General features: G+C 39.2%; 2 protein-coding genes across 3 annotated transcripts; both read right to left on the bottom strand.

Moving 5' to 3' along the window:
- Positions 1 to 121: 121 nt before the first annotated feature.
- On the bottom strand, positions 122 to 5,108 carry LOC133932850 (leukocyte elastase inhibitor-like). 2 transcript variants are annotated; one of them, XM_062379724.1, is made up of 9 exons: positions 4,968 to 5,108; positions 4,244 to 4,425; positions 3,007 to 3,147; positions 2,649 to 2,787; positions 2,229 to 2,371; positions 1,698 to 1,775; positions 1,350 to 1,439; positions 1,085 to 1,265; positions 122 to 929 (listed from the first exon to the last, which is right to left on the bottom strand). In XM_062379724.1, exons 2-9 carry the CDS (start codon positions 4,418 to 4,420, stop codon positions 697 to 699), a joined length of 1,182 nt encoding a protein of 393 aa, XP_062235708.1. In that variant the 5' UTR covers positions 4,421 to 4,425; positions 4,968 to 5,108; the 3' UTR covers positions 122 to 696. The 2 variants fall into 2 exon arrangements, with proteins under 2 accessions (XP_062235708.1, XP_062235709.1); XM_062379725.1 differs by having other exon boundaries at positions 2,670 to 2,787.
- A 1,082-nt stretch (positions 5,109 to 6,190) lies between these two features.
- Positions 6,191 to 13,069, bottom strand: LOC133932849 (leukocyte elastase inhibitor-like). Its single transcript, XM_062379723.1, has 10 exons — positions 12,975 to 13,069; positions 12,656 to 12,837; positions 11,205 to 11,294; positions 10,485 to 10,625; positions 9,975 to 10,092; positions 9,013 to 9,155; positions 8,077 to 8,154; positions 7,687 to 7,776; positions 7,425 to 7,605; positions 6,191 to 6,794 (listed from the first exon to the last, which is right to left on the bottom strand). The coding sequence occupies exons 2-10, from the start codon at positions 12,830 to 12,832 to the stop codon at positions 6,568 to 6,570; spliced, it is 1,245 nt and encodes a 414-aa protein (XP_062235707.1). The 5' UTR covers positions 12,833 to 12,837; positions 12,975 to 13,069; the 3' UTR covers positions 6,191 to 6,567.
- Positions 13,070 to 13,334: the final 265 nt, after the last annotated feature.

The following is a 13,334-nucleotide window of genomic DNA, read 5'->3' as shown; positions in this document are numbered from 1 at the left end:
CGTGATCACAGGGAAACATTTTAGTCATTAAAATATCTTATCTTTCAATAGAACTGATTAAAGCCAAGTTTTTGTAAAGCATTAAAAGTGACGTGTTAAAAAGTATGTCATGGCCAACAAGTGTAGTGTCATCTTTATTACAATGGTTCAACTGCATTATATCCTTCTTATACTCACTATACACTGAATTAGACAAAATGTGAATGAAAGGGTTATTTTCCTTTTTAGAAAAAAAGTTGACAAAAATATTAATTCTTATTCTCTTTGGTTTGCTGAATATATAATATAATGATATTGCATGTTATATACAGACAGTGCAGAGATTCTTTCAACCATCATATGTTCACCTGGTATAGAGGTACAGTTGACCTCTGTGCTGCCAGCTTAGAAAAGCATAACAAATGTGATCATGGCAAATAATCCAAAGAGTCTAAGGTACAGGATAATAAATTAGACTGTAATGTTATAGATGCTGCAGAAAAGAGGGCCAAATGTGTATTAAAGGGATAAAGTGACCAAACTCTGAACAAGATCAGATTGGGTCCAATGTAATAACAGAGCAGAGAGCTTGTGTTCAGGATAAACACAGTGACTCATGTGAGAAGTGAGGCAGACGAGAGCCAAAGTAAAAAAAAAAATCTTGGGATGGGATCAAATTCTAGAGCAGTGGCTCTCAAACGCTCAACAATGCAGTTCTCACTGAGGCGAGCAGAAGCGGCCGGCAAACAGAACGCTCATTGTGGGGTTATGTCGGATAAAGAAGAGGAAGGGATGGTCTGCAATGAATCTGACTGAAGGGATTCCAAAAAGGTCATAATACTTGGTGCTAGCAGTAGCAGCAGCAGCAGCCTCGGTTCCCACCTCATTGACCTCAACAAAAGCCTTGTGGACGACCTTTGACAGCACCAGGTCTTTGGAAGGAGACATACCTATAACAAAAAAAAGAGGGATGGAGTATATTTCAAGAATGGAGGACACACTGACTTGGGAGAACTTCAGGATTCATTTAGTCGACAGTCGACAGATTCGTTTTATTGTTTCCTAAATTATGATGAATTAATCTGATGTATGGTGCAAGTCCTACCTGAGAAGTCACTCATTGCCAAATCGAAGGCATCCACCATGCCCATGCTGATCAGGACATCCTTCATGTCATAACTCTCCTCCATCTTGAACCGAGGAAGGCCAAGTTCAAGCTTTTTCTTATCCATCTTGTCTCGACGAGTCCACTTCACAAAGTTCTCATAGGTCAGCATCGCCTCCAGCTGGAGGTGTAGACAAATTCAATTATTAATGCGTCTTTTGAGTTTTTCTGTATTTATGGAAGTGCATGTGTGTGCATGTCCTACCTTCTCCAGACCAGTTGAACTATCGTCTATATCCATGGGGAGAATTATGAGCATGCTGAGCACCTTCCCTTTGTAAGGAATCTCCAAGACCTGAAGAACAGTGTGTTTCCATAATGATAAATATATACTGAATACATTTGATAAGCAAAATCCAAAACATTAATCAATATTTATTTTCATAGTAACAGTAAAAAAACAAGTCATCCATTCTTAATTGAATCATGAAGATATTTAATAGAATTTCGTAAACTAAAGTAATGAATTATCAATTTAGTTCTCTAGTCAATATACAGGTGGTTGACAAGTCACACTGTTGTCACTGACTCATCAAATGGATGTCTTGATTACCTGACAGTTGACTTTAGAGATAAAGGAGTAAGGGAACTTGGTTTCCTGATACATCATCTTCACTGGCTTCGTGTCATTCTAAAAACAGCAAACAGGAGAAGCAGAAATTTTTTATGGAATTGTCAAAGGCTTTTGACACAGTGGACTTCATCATCTTGGCGAATAGACTCGAATTGGCTCATCTGAGCATGCTGTAACTTGATTTTCAAACTACTTTTATCATAATGTGTCCAGGTTGCTTTGTCTTCCTGTTTTTTCCTGCTTGTATGAAAAGGCGTACCGCAGTGTTCCATACTAGGGCTTCACCATATATGTCACTAATCCCTGTGATAGTTTATCAAATGCTGCCATTCTTATGCATATGACATAACTGCTACTGCTCATCCAACTCAGTACTACAACTGACTACTGTACCACTCTTGAATTCCTGCTATCTTCCTTTGATGTTATTCCGTCCTGTTTAAGAAAACTTATGTTGGTGTTAAATGCAAACAAATCCCTATTCATTTTATCAAATTGGTCAAATTTTACCTTGTTGATTCTGAACTGAGCATCAATTGTGTCACTCTCATTAAACTTCTTGTTCCAGTTGCCTTTGAAGTAGATGGCATTCACCAGCACCAGCCTGGTCATGTTGTCAACCACACCCTGGGCCAGCACATTCTTAATTTTACCTGAGAATTTAAAGTAAAAAATTGAAATGATGAAGAAATGACAAGCTCAGTCACTATTTTCCCTCAACAAATACATGAGGTAAGCTATATTCATTTACCAAAAACAGATAATCTTAAAGGACTGGTTACCACATTCCACTAATACCTGTGTGTCCAATTGAACATTTGTGCAAAATTTGAAAGGATTCTCTTGAGGTGTGATGCAAACAGTGGTTTTGTCTGGTCATTGACCTTGGATTGCATTGCACAGAGGGATCATGTAGGCCCATTAACATACTGGTGAATGTGCGTGACCCACTTTGAGTCTGCTTCTCCACCCACTTGTTGATGGTAAGTCTTGCCGCCTCATGGCTGGTTTTGAAGTCCACAGACTCCAGCTCTGCATTGTAGTGCTTCCTGGTTTCTCCCAAAAAATCCTGAAACCATCAGCAACACATTTACTGATTCAGATCACACAAACAAAATAGTCTCTTCACTTGACTTAGAAGAGTTTAAAGTCGTAACAGCAGGAGAACATTTGCACAATCACTTCCTTGTTTGTTTGATGACCCTCACACAGCATTCCTTTTTACTTGAGCTGAAAAGTTCCTATCTGAGCCTCTCACAACCATCCACACCCCATTATGAACACACACCTCTACAAACTCGTAAGACTGCTCCCCGTACAGTCTGTTGGCAACACTGAGGGAGTAGGGAGCATCTGCCTTGTTGAGTGCATTCAGCAGTTTACTGAAGTCAGCGTGGATTTTTTCCTGACAGTGCTTGGTTTTCAGGCTCTGTAGAGAAAGTAGACAAAGGCATGTTAGATAGACACTCTGAGCCAATAAAATACCAGTCTGTTCCACTGGCTCACCACAATGGTGTGTGCTCTCCTTTATTGTCTATCCTTTACAAATATGTGTAAGAGCTCCAACTTAAGAAAATCCAACTAAACAGTTCAAATACCAAGGATATGGTCAACGATTTCAGAACACAGGTCAAACTGTGGAATGTGTGGAATTGTATAAATACCTTGGGACTATTGTTGAGTCCAAACTGAACATTAGAGCAAACAGTGAAGCTATGTGCAAAAAGGTTCAGTAGCGTTTGAACTGTTTAAGGAAAATGTCCTATTTGAATATTTACTAAAACATGCTGACACTTTTTTATTACTATTTAATTGAGTCTGTTTTTTCTTTTTCTTCTTCTGAAATGGTCCAGTCGGCTGATTGGTGAGCCTCGGATGAGCCTACAGTCCCTGAACACCACACAGCTACAGAGGTTAGCCAGCTCCATTAGGAATGATGACTTGCATCCTCTACATGGGGAACTTCCACTTCTACCCTCTGGTGTAAGGTTTACAGTCCCAAAGGTAAAAAAGTAAAACAAAACTCAAAGAAAATAGTTTTGTTGCATCTGCAATTGTTCACTTGAACGGTTTACAGCCGAATATTCACTATCCTGTTTTCTATTGATAGAAATGCATTTGAGCACTTTGTAAATTTTGTGGTCTTGTATTTGGTCTGTGTGTTTATAATTTTGCACTGTTTTGGATGGATGTCTTCTCTTTCTGTTGCTGCAAAACAAATCTACCTACGGGTACAAATAAAGTTTCCTTAAGCTTCCTATAGCAAAAGATCACAATACCTGCCCTGATTAAACCTGGTCAGAGTCTGAACAGCAGATCTTTATTATTGTTTGTGACTCTGGAAGACAAAGCTGGTGATTCATGTTGAACGTGGGTTGACACAGATGAAATTCTCTGCTCTTTTTACTCTGACATACAGTGTGTCTGTGTCAAAGTTCCTTTTACTTCATCAGGGTAACGTCTGAAGTGTGTGTGTGTGTGTTTGTTTGTGTGTGTGTGTGTGTGTGTGTGTTTTCATGCTGTACCTCTGACATCTGTGTGTGTGTGTTGCCTCTGGCCCCCAGCATCACCATAGCCAGGGCTGAGGAGATGCTAAATGGAGAGTAAAAGACATTTGCTGCCTTGTCGTTGTCACTCAGCTTCTTGAACAGATCCAGACAGAAGCTGGTGTTGGCCTTGGACAGAGCAGCTGATGATGCCATTGTGTCTACATAGATAGCAGAGCATTAATTATTACATGACTCAATTTAAATCAGGCTTTTATCTCTTTATCTTGCGTTATCTTATATTTTAGTTTAGATGTATTATTTCTACTTCTTGGGATTAATATCTTTTTGAAAATCATGTAAACCACCTTGTAATAGAGCTGTAGTTAGTGAGATTATTATTAAAGTAAAGTGGTGATTGTTGCCACTAGTTTATTACGATTCTATGGAAAGTGAAAGTTTCTTTGGCGACCTGATTGTAAGTTGATCAGCAGACTAAAACTAAATATACATACAATACATCCTGAAAATATATAATGTACAGACTTTCTAATGGAGTATGCTGGAAAACAAACTTTTAATATCGCAATGAAAACGACTTTATGTTAAATAACACCAATTATTACATATAAAATAATTTGTATCAACTATATTCTGCCCATGACGCCAGACCGTTGATGGACCTGTTTCTTACATTAAGCGTTTAAAACCTGTTCGACCAGAAATGACGTGTCTACAAAATAACATCGTAGTCTCTACTTACATTCAGACAGCTTCCTTTAGGAGTCTCGCAGGGCAAAGAGGGAGGTTCTGCTCCGCTGATACACCCCAAAAACACAGAGCAACTTCCGCGTTGTCGCATGTCTGTGTATGGAAGCTGAAAGGAGCTCTCCTTTGCTTTTTTCTAAAACACAAATACAACAAAATGTTTTTCTGTTGGATTGTTTTCAACTGTTTTTTAATCCCTGCTCCTAAATCCTATTTTAAAACCACAACCTTTAGTCCGGAGCAGGAATCAGTATACGTACTTAAAATAAAGAACGATGTGACAATGACAGAACAGTACAGCGTTTGACAGCTCAGAGTTAGAGCAATTCCCTGGTAGGTGGGACTGGAGAGCTCACTGCCTTTGTAAGGACATGTAGGGGCAATTACTGCCTCTTTATCTGATGCCTGGTAGATGGTGACTGCTGTGTTTGTGAAGGTAAAGGAGACTGGGAGAAAGATGTTTTATTTACCCATTTGAAATCTAATGAGGTATTTTATATATTCAGTTGAGTGGCTGTGTCTCGATCCAGATTTCTGTGGCACCATGGTTGAATGAAGATAAAGGGTTTGCCTCTCCCCGTATGAGATGGTATAAATATGGGCCGAAATGTCATGATTGACAACTGGCTCATAATTTCACATTATTCTTCATCCAACGAGACCAAAATACATTTTCAAAAGCACTGCAAAGAGACATTTTTAGAATTTATGAAAACCCCAGTTTTATCATGTCTTGCAATTACCAGAGTTATACTTGCAATTTTTGTTGTAACAAAAATCTACATGTTGACAGCCTTAGCACATGCTTTAGATGTGCTTTTATTTTAGTAAAAGGAGTGATTCTCTCTTCTACCTTTGCTGTTTACTGATCCCCTTCAACAAATCACAGATTAGAAATAGACGTTAGCTGCACTCTTTTGCTTTAGTGTCCATTTTTTTTAAACCCTCTTAAAGTCGTATGCTTTAAGGGTAGAAACACAACACTAAAAGTAGTTTCTATAACGTGTCAATTCTACTTGGCATAAAACTTATCAAAGCCTAGTTTACGTTAGATATGAACAGTAACATGTTACTGTGTGTAGCATTATACTATGATTTTTACCTGTTTCAATGACAATTACTTGTCATGGACAACCAGTGTAGTATTTACGCTTAAACAATGATTGATTGAATGTCATCATAACCCAGATCTGAGAATTTTTTTTTCCGTATACAACATTTGAGAATCACACTTTTATTCCATGTGTAAAAATGCAAAAATACAAAATTTACCCGATCCCAGTTCAAAACTTCATGTTAACTTTTGTCTATATTTGTTATATGAGTAGTACTGCAATAACATATACCTGCACTTTGCATAGTCATCCAAGGACACATACATCTGCTAATATGATTTCACCACAGTTAAAAAAACACTAAATTGTTGTTTATACTCACCATACTGGTGCTGGAAATAAAGAATGGGAACTCAAGGTATAATTGAAGTCCTTGCAACATGTTTTTTAAAACCCTGAATTCAATGATATAATATTGCAATCGTAAATGTACTGTAACGCCCCTCTGGTTGAGAAAAACTGTTCTTAACAATGTAGTGCTCACTGAGGGGAGCAGTAGCGGCCGGCAAACAGAACGCTCTTGGTGTGGTTATGTCGGATAAAGAAGAGGAAGGGTTGGTCTGCTATGAATCTTTCTCTATGGATTACAGAAGTGATCCCCACCATTATAGCAGTGGCCGCAGCAGCCTCGGTTCCCTCCTCATTGACCTCAACAAAAGCCTTGTGGATAACGTTTGACAGCACCAGGTCATTGGAAGGGGACATGCCTGTAAAAGGGGAAGAGGAACAGAAATTATTTTATTATATTTCATAATCCTAGTGCAGTACCTGTTTTAACCTTGCCTGTTTGGAATGAGCTAATTGCTTGGCCTGTGGTAATGCTGGTTGCAGCTTTCTTTCTGAAACCTTAAAAGTGACCTGCAGTAATTGAACCGTGGCAAGTAAAGAGCTGACTACTGGACTCGGTCCACAGAACCCTGGAACTGGACACCACTGCTGCACATAGAGCTGTTCATCTGTTTATTCAAAGTTCAGTGAAGTTCGCCCCGCACACAGAACCCTGAGCTGGAGAATCACCTGTTACCATTGCGGTGAATGTGCCCATTATCGTAAATGTGCTGTTGCCATGATTGACAACGTTGCTAACAGTTATGAGTCTGTTTGTTCAATGTTTATTAATATTCAACATATCCGGTGTCCAAATTGCACTAAACTCCATAGTGCACTGCCTTGGGCCCATATAAACACACATGCAGAGTGTGGATCTGAAAGATAAATAAAGAATTCTCTAAATATTCTATAGATAATGTCTAAACTCCCGATGCATGACAGGAATGCAGAGCACGATGATGAAGCCTGACATTCATGTCCTGATTTTGATTTGTTTCATGTCCTACCTGAGAAGTCACACATGCCCGAATCAAAGGCATCCACCATGCCCATGCTGATCAGGACATCATTCATGTCATAACTCTCCTCCATCTTGAACCGAGGCAGGCCCACCTCAACTTTAGAGTGAGACAACCTGTCTGAATGAGTCCACTCCACAAAGTTCTCGTAGGTCAGCTCCTTCTCCAGCTGGGGGTGAATACAATATCATCATTAGTTTGTCTTGTGGGTTTCTGTATTTGTGGAAGTGCATGTGTGTGCATGTCCTACCTTCTCCAGACCAGTTGAACTGTCGTCTATATCCATGGGGAGAAAGATGAGCATGCTTAGCTCCTTCTCTTTGTAAGGGATCTCCAAGACCTGAAGAACAGTGTGTGTCCAAGATTAAAGCAAATATAAACTGAATATATCTTGAGTTTATTAAACAAACAACTTATTATAGTCATTCATTTTGCTTGTAGTTATGTTAAAGAAGTCTGGATCGTACCCAACTCCCATGTAATCTATTTAGCTTTGTGACATGTTCTGCTTCTTTCAGATTTGATAGAAAATCATTGACAAATGTAAAAAAAATATCAGTTGACTTGTTGCCTGGTCAGTTGACAGCTGTTTGAGACACATGCTATTTTACCTGACTCATTAAATGGACGTCTTGGTTACCTGGCAGTTGGGTTCAGCGATGAGGCCCAAGGGTAAAGTAGTATTCTGATACATCATCTTCACTTGCTTTGACTCATTCTGAAAACAGCAAACAGAAACAGTAGTGGTATATATGATCCGCGGAGTTTACAATTACACTACCAAGCCATTCCCAGAACATGATCTCTTTGATTTGTGGGAAAGTTTGGAAGATACAAGTCCAAACTAAGTCCTAGGACACCAATCTGAGGGTATAACTTGACTGGTCTGTTTGTGTTAAGCTGGCCTCCCTTAATCAACGGAAACTCAACAATAAATGTTTGCTCACCTCTTCAAACCTGTCTAGTCTTCTTTTAATCAACCACACACAAAAATGAAGAGGGTTTTTAAGTGTGCACATTTTAGAGATTAAATAAACGCAAATGCACCCTGTGACATCATTGTTGAGCAAGCTATAGTATATAATAAGGCAGCAAACTATAGATTTTAAGCCTGTGGATAATATACCCTAAATTTCCAAGGTGCAAGTTCCTTATATATATATATATTTTATTTTTTTGACTTTGGTGAATCATTTCTCAATAAAATAAAACAATGTCTGATCAGTTGGTGGTACCACTACTTAAAAAATTCTGTATTACTTAAAAAATTCTGTATGTTTACTTAGTATTAGGAAATGTCTTGTGTCTTCTGTTGTGCCTGTGCACTTTGTATGTCTCACTTTGGGAGAGTGGGAAACGTTGTATCGATTCCTTGTATGTTCTGAACATGTTAAGAATTGACAATAAAGCTACTTTAACTTTAACTTAACTTTAACTTAACTACATGGGTGTGTCTTCTGACTCGCATATTTGTATAACAGGTGTCTTACGTGGTGTATTGCTTTGCTATATACAGTAGTTTCATAGAACTATACTGACTGACTAGTGGTAGTCCCTTTTCTCTGTCAAGTTTTACCTTGTTGAGTCTGAACTGAGCATCTCTCGTGGCACTCTCTTCAAACTGCTTGTTCCAGTCCCCTTTGAAGTAGATGGCATTGACCAGCACCATACGGGTCATATCGTGCACTGCGCCCCCAGGCAGCAAATCCTTAATTTTATCTTAGAATTTAAAGCACAAATGTGAAATGATTAAAGGGTCAGTGTGTAAGATTTGGGTATAAAGAGATCTTCCTGGCAGAAATTGAACATCAAATAATCCTAGAGGTGTTTTAACCATTGTGTTTCATCTAAATTGTTTTGCTTACCTTAGAATGGATCCTTTATATTTAAGTATTTAACATTTGTATTGGGAGATGATTATGGAGGCCGGCGTGTTTTTTACAGTAGTCTAAACCGGACAAACTAAACACCTTTTTTAAGTTTTTATGACGACTGAAGGCTCTCACAGGTTCTCTTTCATGTTTGGAAAAAGAGGATGAGGTAATATGAGGTGACTATATTCTGAACACCGTACATTTAACAAATGACAAGCTCAGTCAAGCCCCGAAATTAGTCCAATCATGTTTATAAGAACAAACAGAGTCTTGCTTTCCCATGGTTATTTATTGTGTAAGAAACATGCAGCAGTGGCAGGAGGCCCACTAACCTAGAGGTTGGTGCTTTGATCCCCAGCTCTCCATTCCATGTGCCAAAGTGTCCTTGGGCAAGGCACTGAACCCAAAATTATCCCTGAAGGCTATTCCATCAGCGTTTCAGTGTGTGTGAATGGGTGAATGTCAATTGTAGTGTAAAGCACTTTACATTGTTGTCATGACTAGAAAAGTGCAACATAAAAACTGAGTCCATTGACATCAATATAGATTATTTCTGTATTTATACTAATAAAGCTGGATTGAAATTAACTTTTCTAACGCCTGTTCTCTCCTGGTGATATGCAGATCTATTAACATACAGTTAATAGATCTGTTAGTGACCCACCTTGTGTCTGCTCCTCCACCCAGCCGTTGATTTTGAGCCTTGCTGCTTCAGAACCGGTTTTGAAGTCCACAGACTCCAACTCTGCATTGTAGTGCTTCCTGGTTTCTCCTATGAAATCCTGGAAGCAGCAGCATGTATTTACTTACACAGATCAACCAAACAAAATAGTCTCTTCATTTGACTTAGTGAAGTTGAGTCCTTACAGCCAGGAAAACATTTTCAATATTACTACAGGGCTTCAGTCTTGTTTTGGTCTAAGGAGGGCTTTTTTTTTAACCAAGGCAATTAGAAGTTGACTGTTAACACAATAACTGCCAAACACACTGCCAGCTCATATCAAACAAGGTCATGCCAGCAATCAAACAAGGTCATCCCTCTGCTGCCAAATGTATTATTAAGTGCTTAATTGAGTTTGTTGTGTTCCTCCCTGCCTTCTTCTTCTCTCAGTTCACTGTAGGTTTGCAAACAAGGTGCATGTACACTGTACCACACCCCATCATGAACACACACCTCTACAAACTGGTAGGACTGCTCCCCGTACAGTCTGTTGGCAACACTGAGGGAGTACGGTGCGCCTGCCTGGTTGAGTGTCTTCAGCAGTTTACTGAAGTCACCGTGGACGTCATCCAGACAGTTCTGGGTCTTTAGACTCTGTAGTGAAAGCAGACAAACACATAGAGGGAAAAATTGAGACAGTGAAAAACCAGTCTAATATACAGAGTCTACTAAAGTGGTCTGATGGTCAACTCACCGTTTGAGTGATGTGAATATATACACGGTCATCAATCTTTTCTGTGTAGATTATTGTCCTGATCCACCATAAATATAACTATAACTATATCTTTGAATAAGATATTTAGGGCAGAATGTTTTTCATCAAATCAACAAGACATAAACCATCATCTTTAGCCATCAATTTGTTTTTTCCATGTACACAAGTGTTAACAGAGTCATTAACTTGTCAATACAGACACACCAAAGGAAACCACTTAAATATGTGTGTCCTCAATTTAACCAATGCACTTTTGGGTGGTTGCCATTATTTAAAACCAATGTCGGTTTAAGTCACACTGCGGCATGAGCCAGGACCAGGTTGCTGTGACTTATGTCACACAAAGGGTTTTTGAACTGACACTTGACACATAGACACAATAAACCTGAGGCTGAGCTACTCCCCCCAAACAGATCATTGTTAGTAAAAAGCCCTTCAGTTAGTTTATGCAGTGTCACCTTCTGGATCTGCATCTGCACCTGCTCCTGCATCTGTCTCTGTTTGGCTCCTCCCGGCTGCGGCTTCACTGCCTCACAGAAGCTGAGGACCTGGTGGTGCAATTGGTAGGGTTCACGGTTAACTTAGATATTGCATGTCTCTTTGTATATAAAGGAAGTTACAAAATCAACGTAGCAGTGAATTGTGGGCTCAGTCACATTGGGCTCCCTGCACTTGAAGTGCTTTCACACTTACCTTATTTGGTCCACACCTACCTACTTTTCAGTTTCTTTAGGTATGAACCAAAATAACAGGTTCGGACAAAAATTAAATAGTCATACCATACAACGTACCAATATTTTGTCTGAGCAAAAGAGGTGATCTCTGTCTGCATCAAACAAACCATGGTTGTACCCAGACACGTGAACAGATAGACCCCTAGTGGTGCTCAAGCACTGGCCCTTTTGCCCTGAATGAGAAAAGTGCCCTTCTGCTGGAGCCAAATTTTTTCTTCATTCATCAATATTTAAGAATAAAAATTACTCTCTCTGTCATCAATTCCCCCAAATGTGTTTTGATATGAGACGGGGCATTTATTTGAGTTTTTGTGAGAATTTCGCCCCGACATACTCCCCGGCGCTCACCAGACACAGTTTCAGAAGCATGCGCTGGCCTTTAGACAAGCCTAAAAACATTTGTCCCTGAGTGTTACCCTGACAAATTAATCAGATTGATTTGGTAGAGTAAATGTTATTTTTGCTTCACGTATGATAAATCAGGTCACTGGTTAAACTAAGCTGACAAAATGGAAAGCAGTCTCTTATTGAAAAATAGATTACACATATTAAAGCTCTCATGTTGCCTCACGGGTTATACAGCCTTGCCTCTTTCTCCACCCTTCACTGCCAAAATCAGCAGAGGATATGGAAAGTGACAAGTTCCATCCGATCAGTTGACCACACTGCTGACCGTCACATTTCTTATTCCCATGGGTCGACTTCAGTAAGTGTAAAGCAGATATTGACAGCTGGATCAATAGCAAATTACAAAAAAAGGAGCATAGAACACAACCACGCACTAACTTCCAGCAGCTTTACCTAGGTGTGTCTTTTAGAAACATGTAATTGAGGGTTTTCTTGTATTACACAATGTTCCAACTTCTTGGTACATATCACATCAATTGTACTGTTGATTACCATTTTCATTCTGCTGTTTATCGTGGCATGTAGACTCTCTCACAGGTTTTTTGTATATCAAACAAATACTATTAATTTATCCGCATAATAATTTCCATCCAAAACTGAGCTGATTTGACATAAATTGGACTTGAATTTTTTTTTACTGAGAATCACGTGACTACTTGCTAATAAAGGAATACAATGTGTGATCCCTTAACTTTGAGAGCGGGATCAAACTATATGGTACATATGCACATAGTGTGTTTGTGTGTGTGTGTGTTTGCATGTTGCACCTCTGACATCTGTGTGTGTGTGTTGCCTCTGGCCCCCAGCATCAGCATAGCCAGGGCTGAGGAGATGCTAAATGGAGAGTAAAAGACATTTGCTGCCTTGTCCTTGTCACTCAGCTTCTTGAACAGATCCAGACAGAAGCTGGTGTTGGCCTTGGACAGAGCGTCTGATGATGCCATTGTGCCTACAAAGAAAGCAGAGCATTAATTATCACATGACTCATTTTGCAGGGTTATATTGTATTTAAGGTACAATTTCGAGTTATTAACATTGCGATCTTATTGAAAATCATGCAGAGCAATTTATAAAAGTATGACTTACAGACAGACACGTTCCTTTAGTGCAGCAGGTGTTCAGTCTCTCAGGAACAAACTGATTTCTTTGTGAGGAGGAAACTACATTACTTACAGGTGCGGCTGCCACACCCTAAAAAGACATACCTCTGCATTCTCATGAAATATAATTACAGTAATAAATTGAAGTGCATATCTTTGCCAGAGCCTGAATGTCCCCTAATGAAACCATATTTAAATCTATAAGACCTGGATTTTTTTTGCGATTTTCCTCGAATTGCATAAATGTCCGTAAGATCCATTCACTTTTGTCTGAGAAAGCAACAATAATATTGAACTGGGAAACTAGGTGAACTGTATACAGATGCACACACAGGCAGACAAAGAG

Source organism: Platichthys flesus, chromosome 21 (genome assembly GCF_949316205.1).
Source record: "Platichthys flesus chromosome 21, fPlaFle2.1, whole genome shotgun sequence".
In the NCBI taxonomy this organism is placed as follows: Eukaryota; Metazoa; Chordata; class Actinopteri; order Pleuronectiformes; family Pleuronectidae; genus Platichthys; species Platichthys flesus.
This window is presented reverse-complemented; position numbering and strand designations above follow the sequence as displayed.

What these genes read in the sequence shown, in the direction of transcription:
- LOC133932850 (XM_062379724.1), bottom strand. Translation starts at nt 4,420, where the DNA reads ATGGCATCATCAGCTGCTCTGTCCAAGGCCAACACCAGCTTCTGTCTG. An exon ending in CACACACACAGATGTCAGAG is followed by an intron (nt 3,148 to 4,243) that starts GTACAGCATGAA and finishes CTTTCTCTACAG; the next exon opens with AGCCTGAAAACCAAGCACTG. An exon ending in GTTCAACTGGTCTGGAGAAG is followed by an intron (nt 1,266 to 1,349) that starts GTAGGACATGCA and finishes CTACACCTCCAG; the next exon opens with CTGGAGGCGATGCTGACCTA.
- LOC133932849 (XM_062379723.1), bottom strand. Translation starts at nt 12,832, where the DNA reads ATGGCATCATCAGACGCTCTGTCCAAGGCCAACACCAGCTTCTGTCTG. An exon ending in CACACACACAGATGTCAGAG is followed by an intron (nt 11,295 to 12,655) that starts GTGCAACATGCA and finishes TTGCACCACCAG; the next exon opens with GTCCTCAGCTTCTGTGAGGC. An exon ending in TCGCTGAACCCAACTGCCAG is followed by an intron (nt 7,777 to 8,076) that starts GTAACCAAGACG and finishes ACTGTTCTTCAG; the next exon opens with GTCTTGGAGATCCCTTACAA.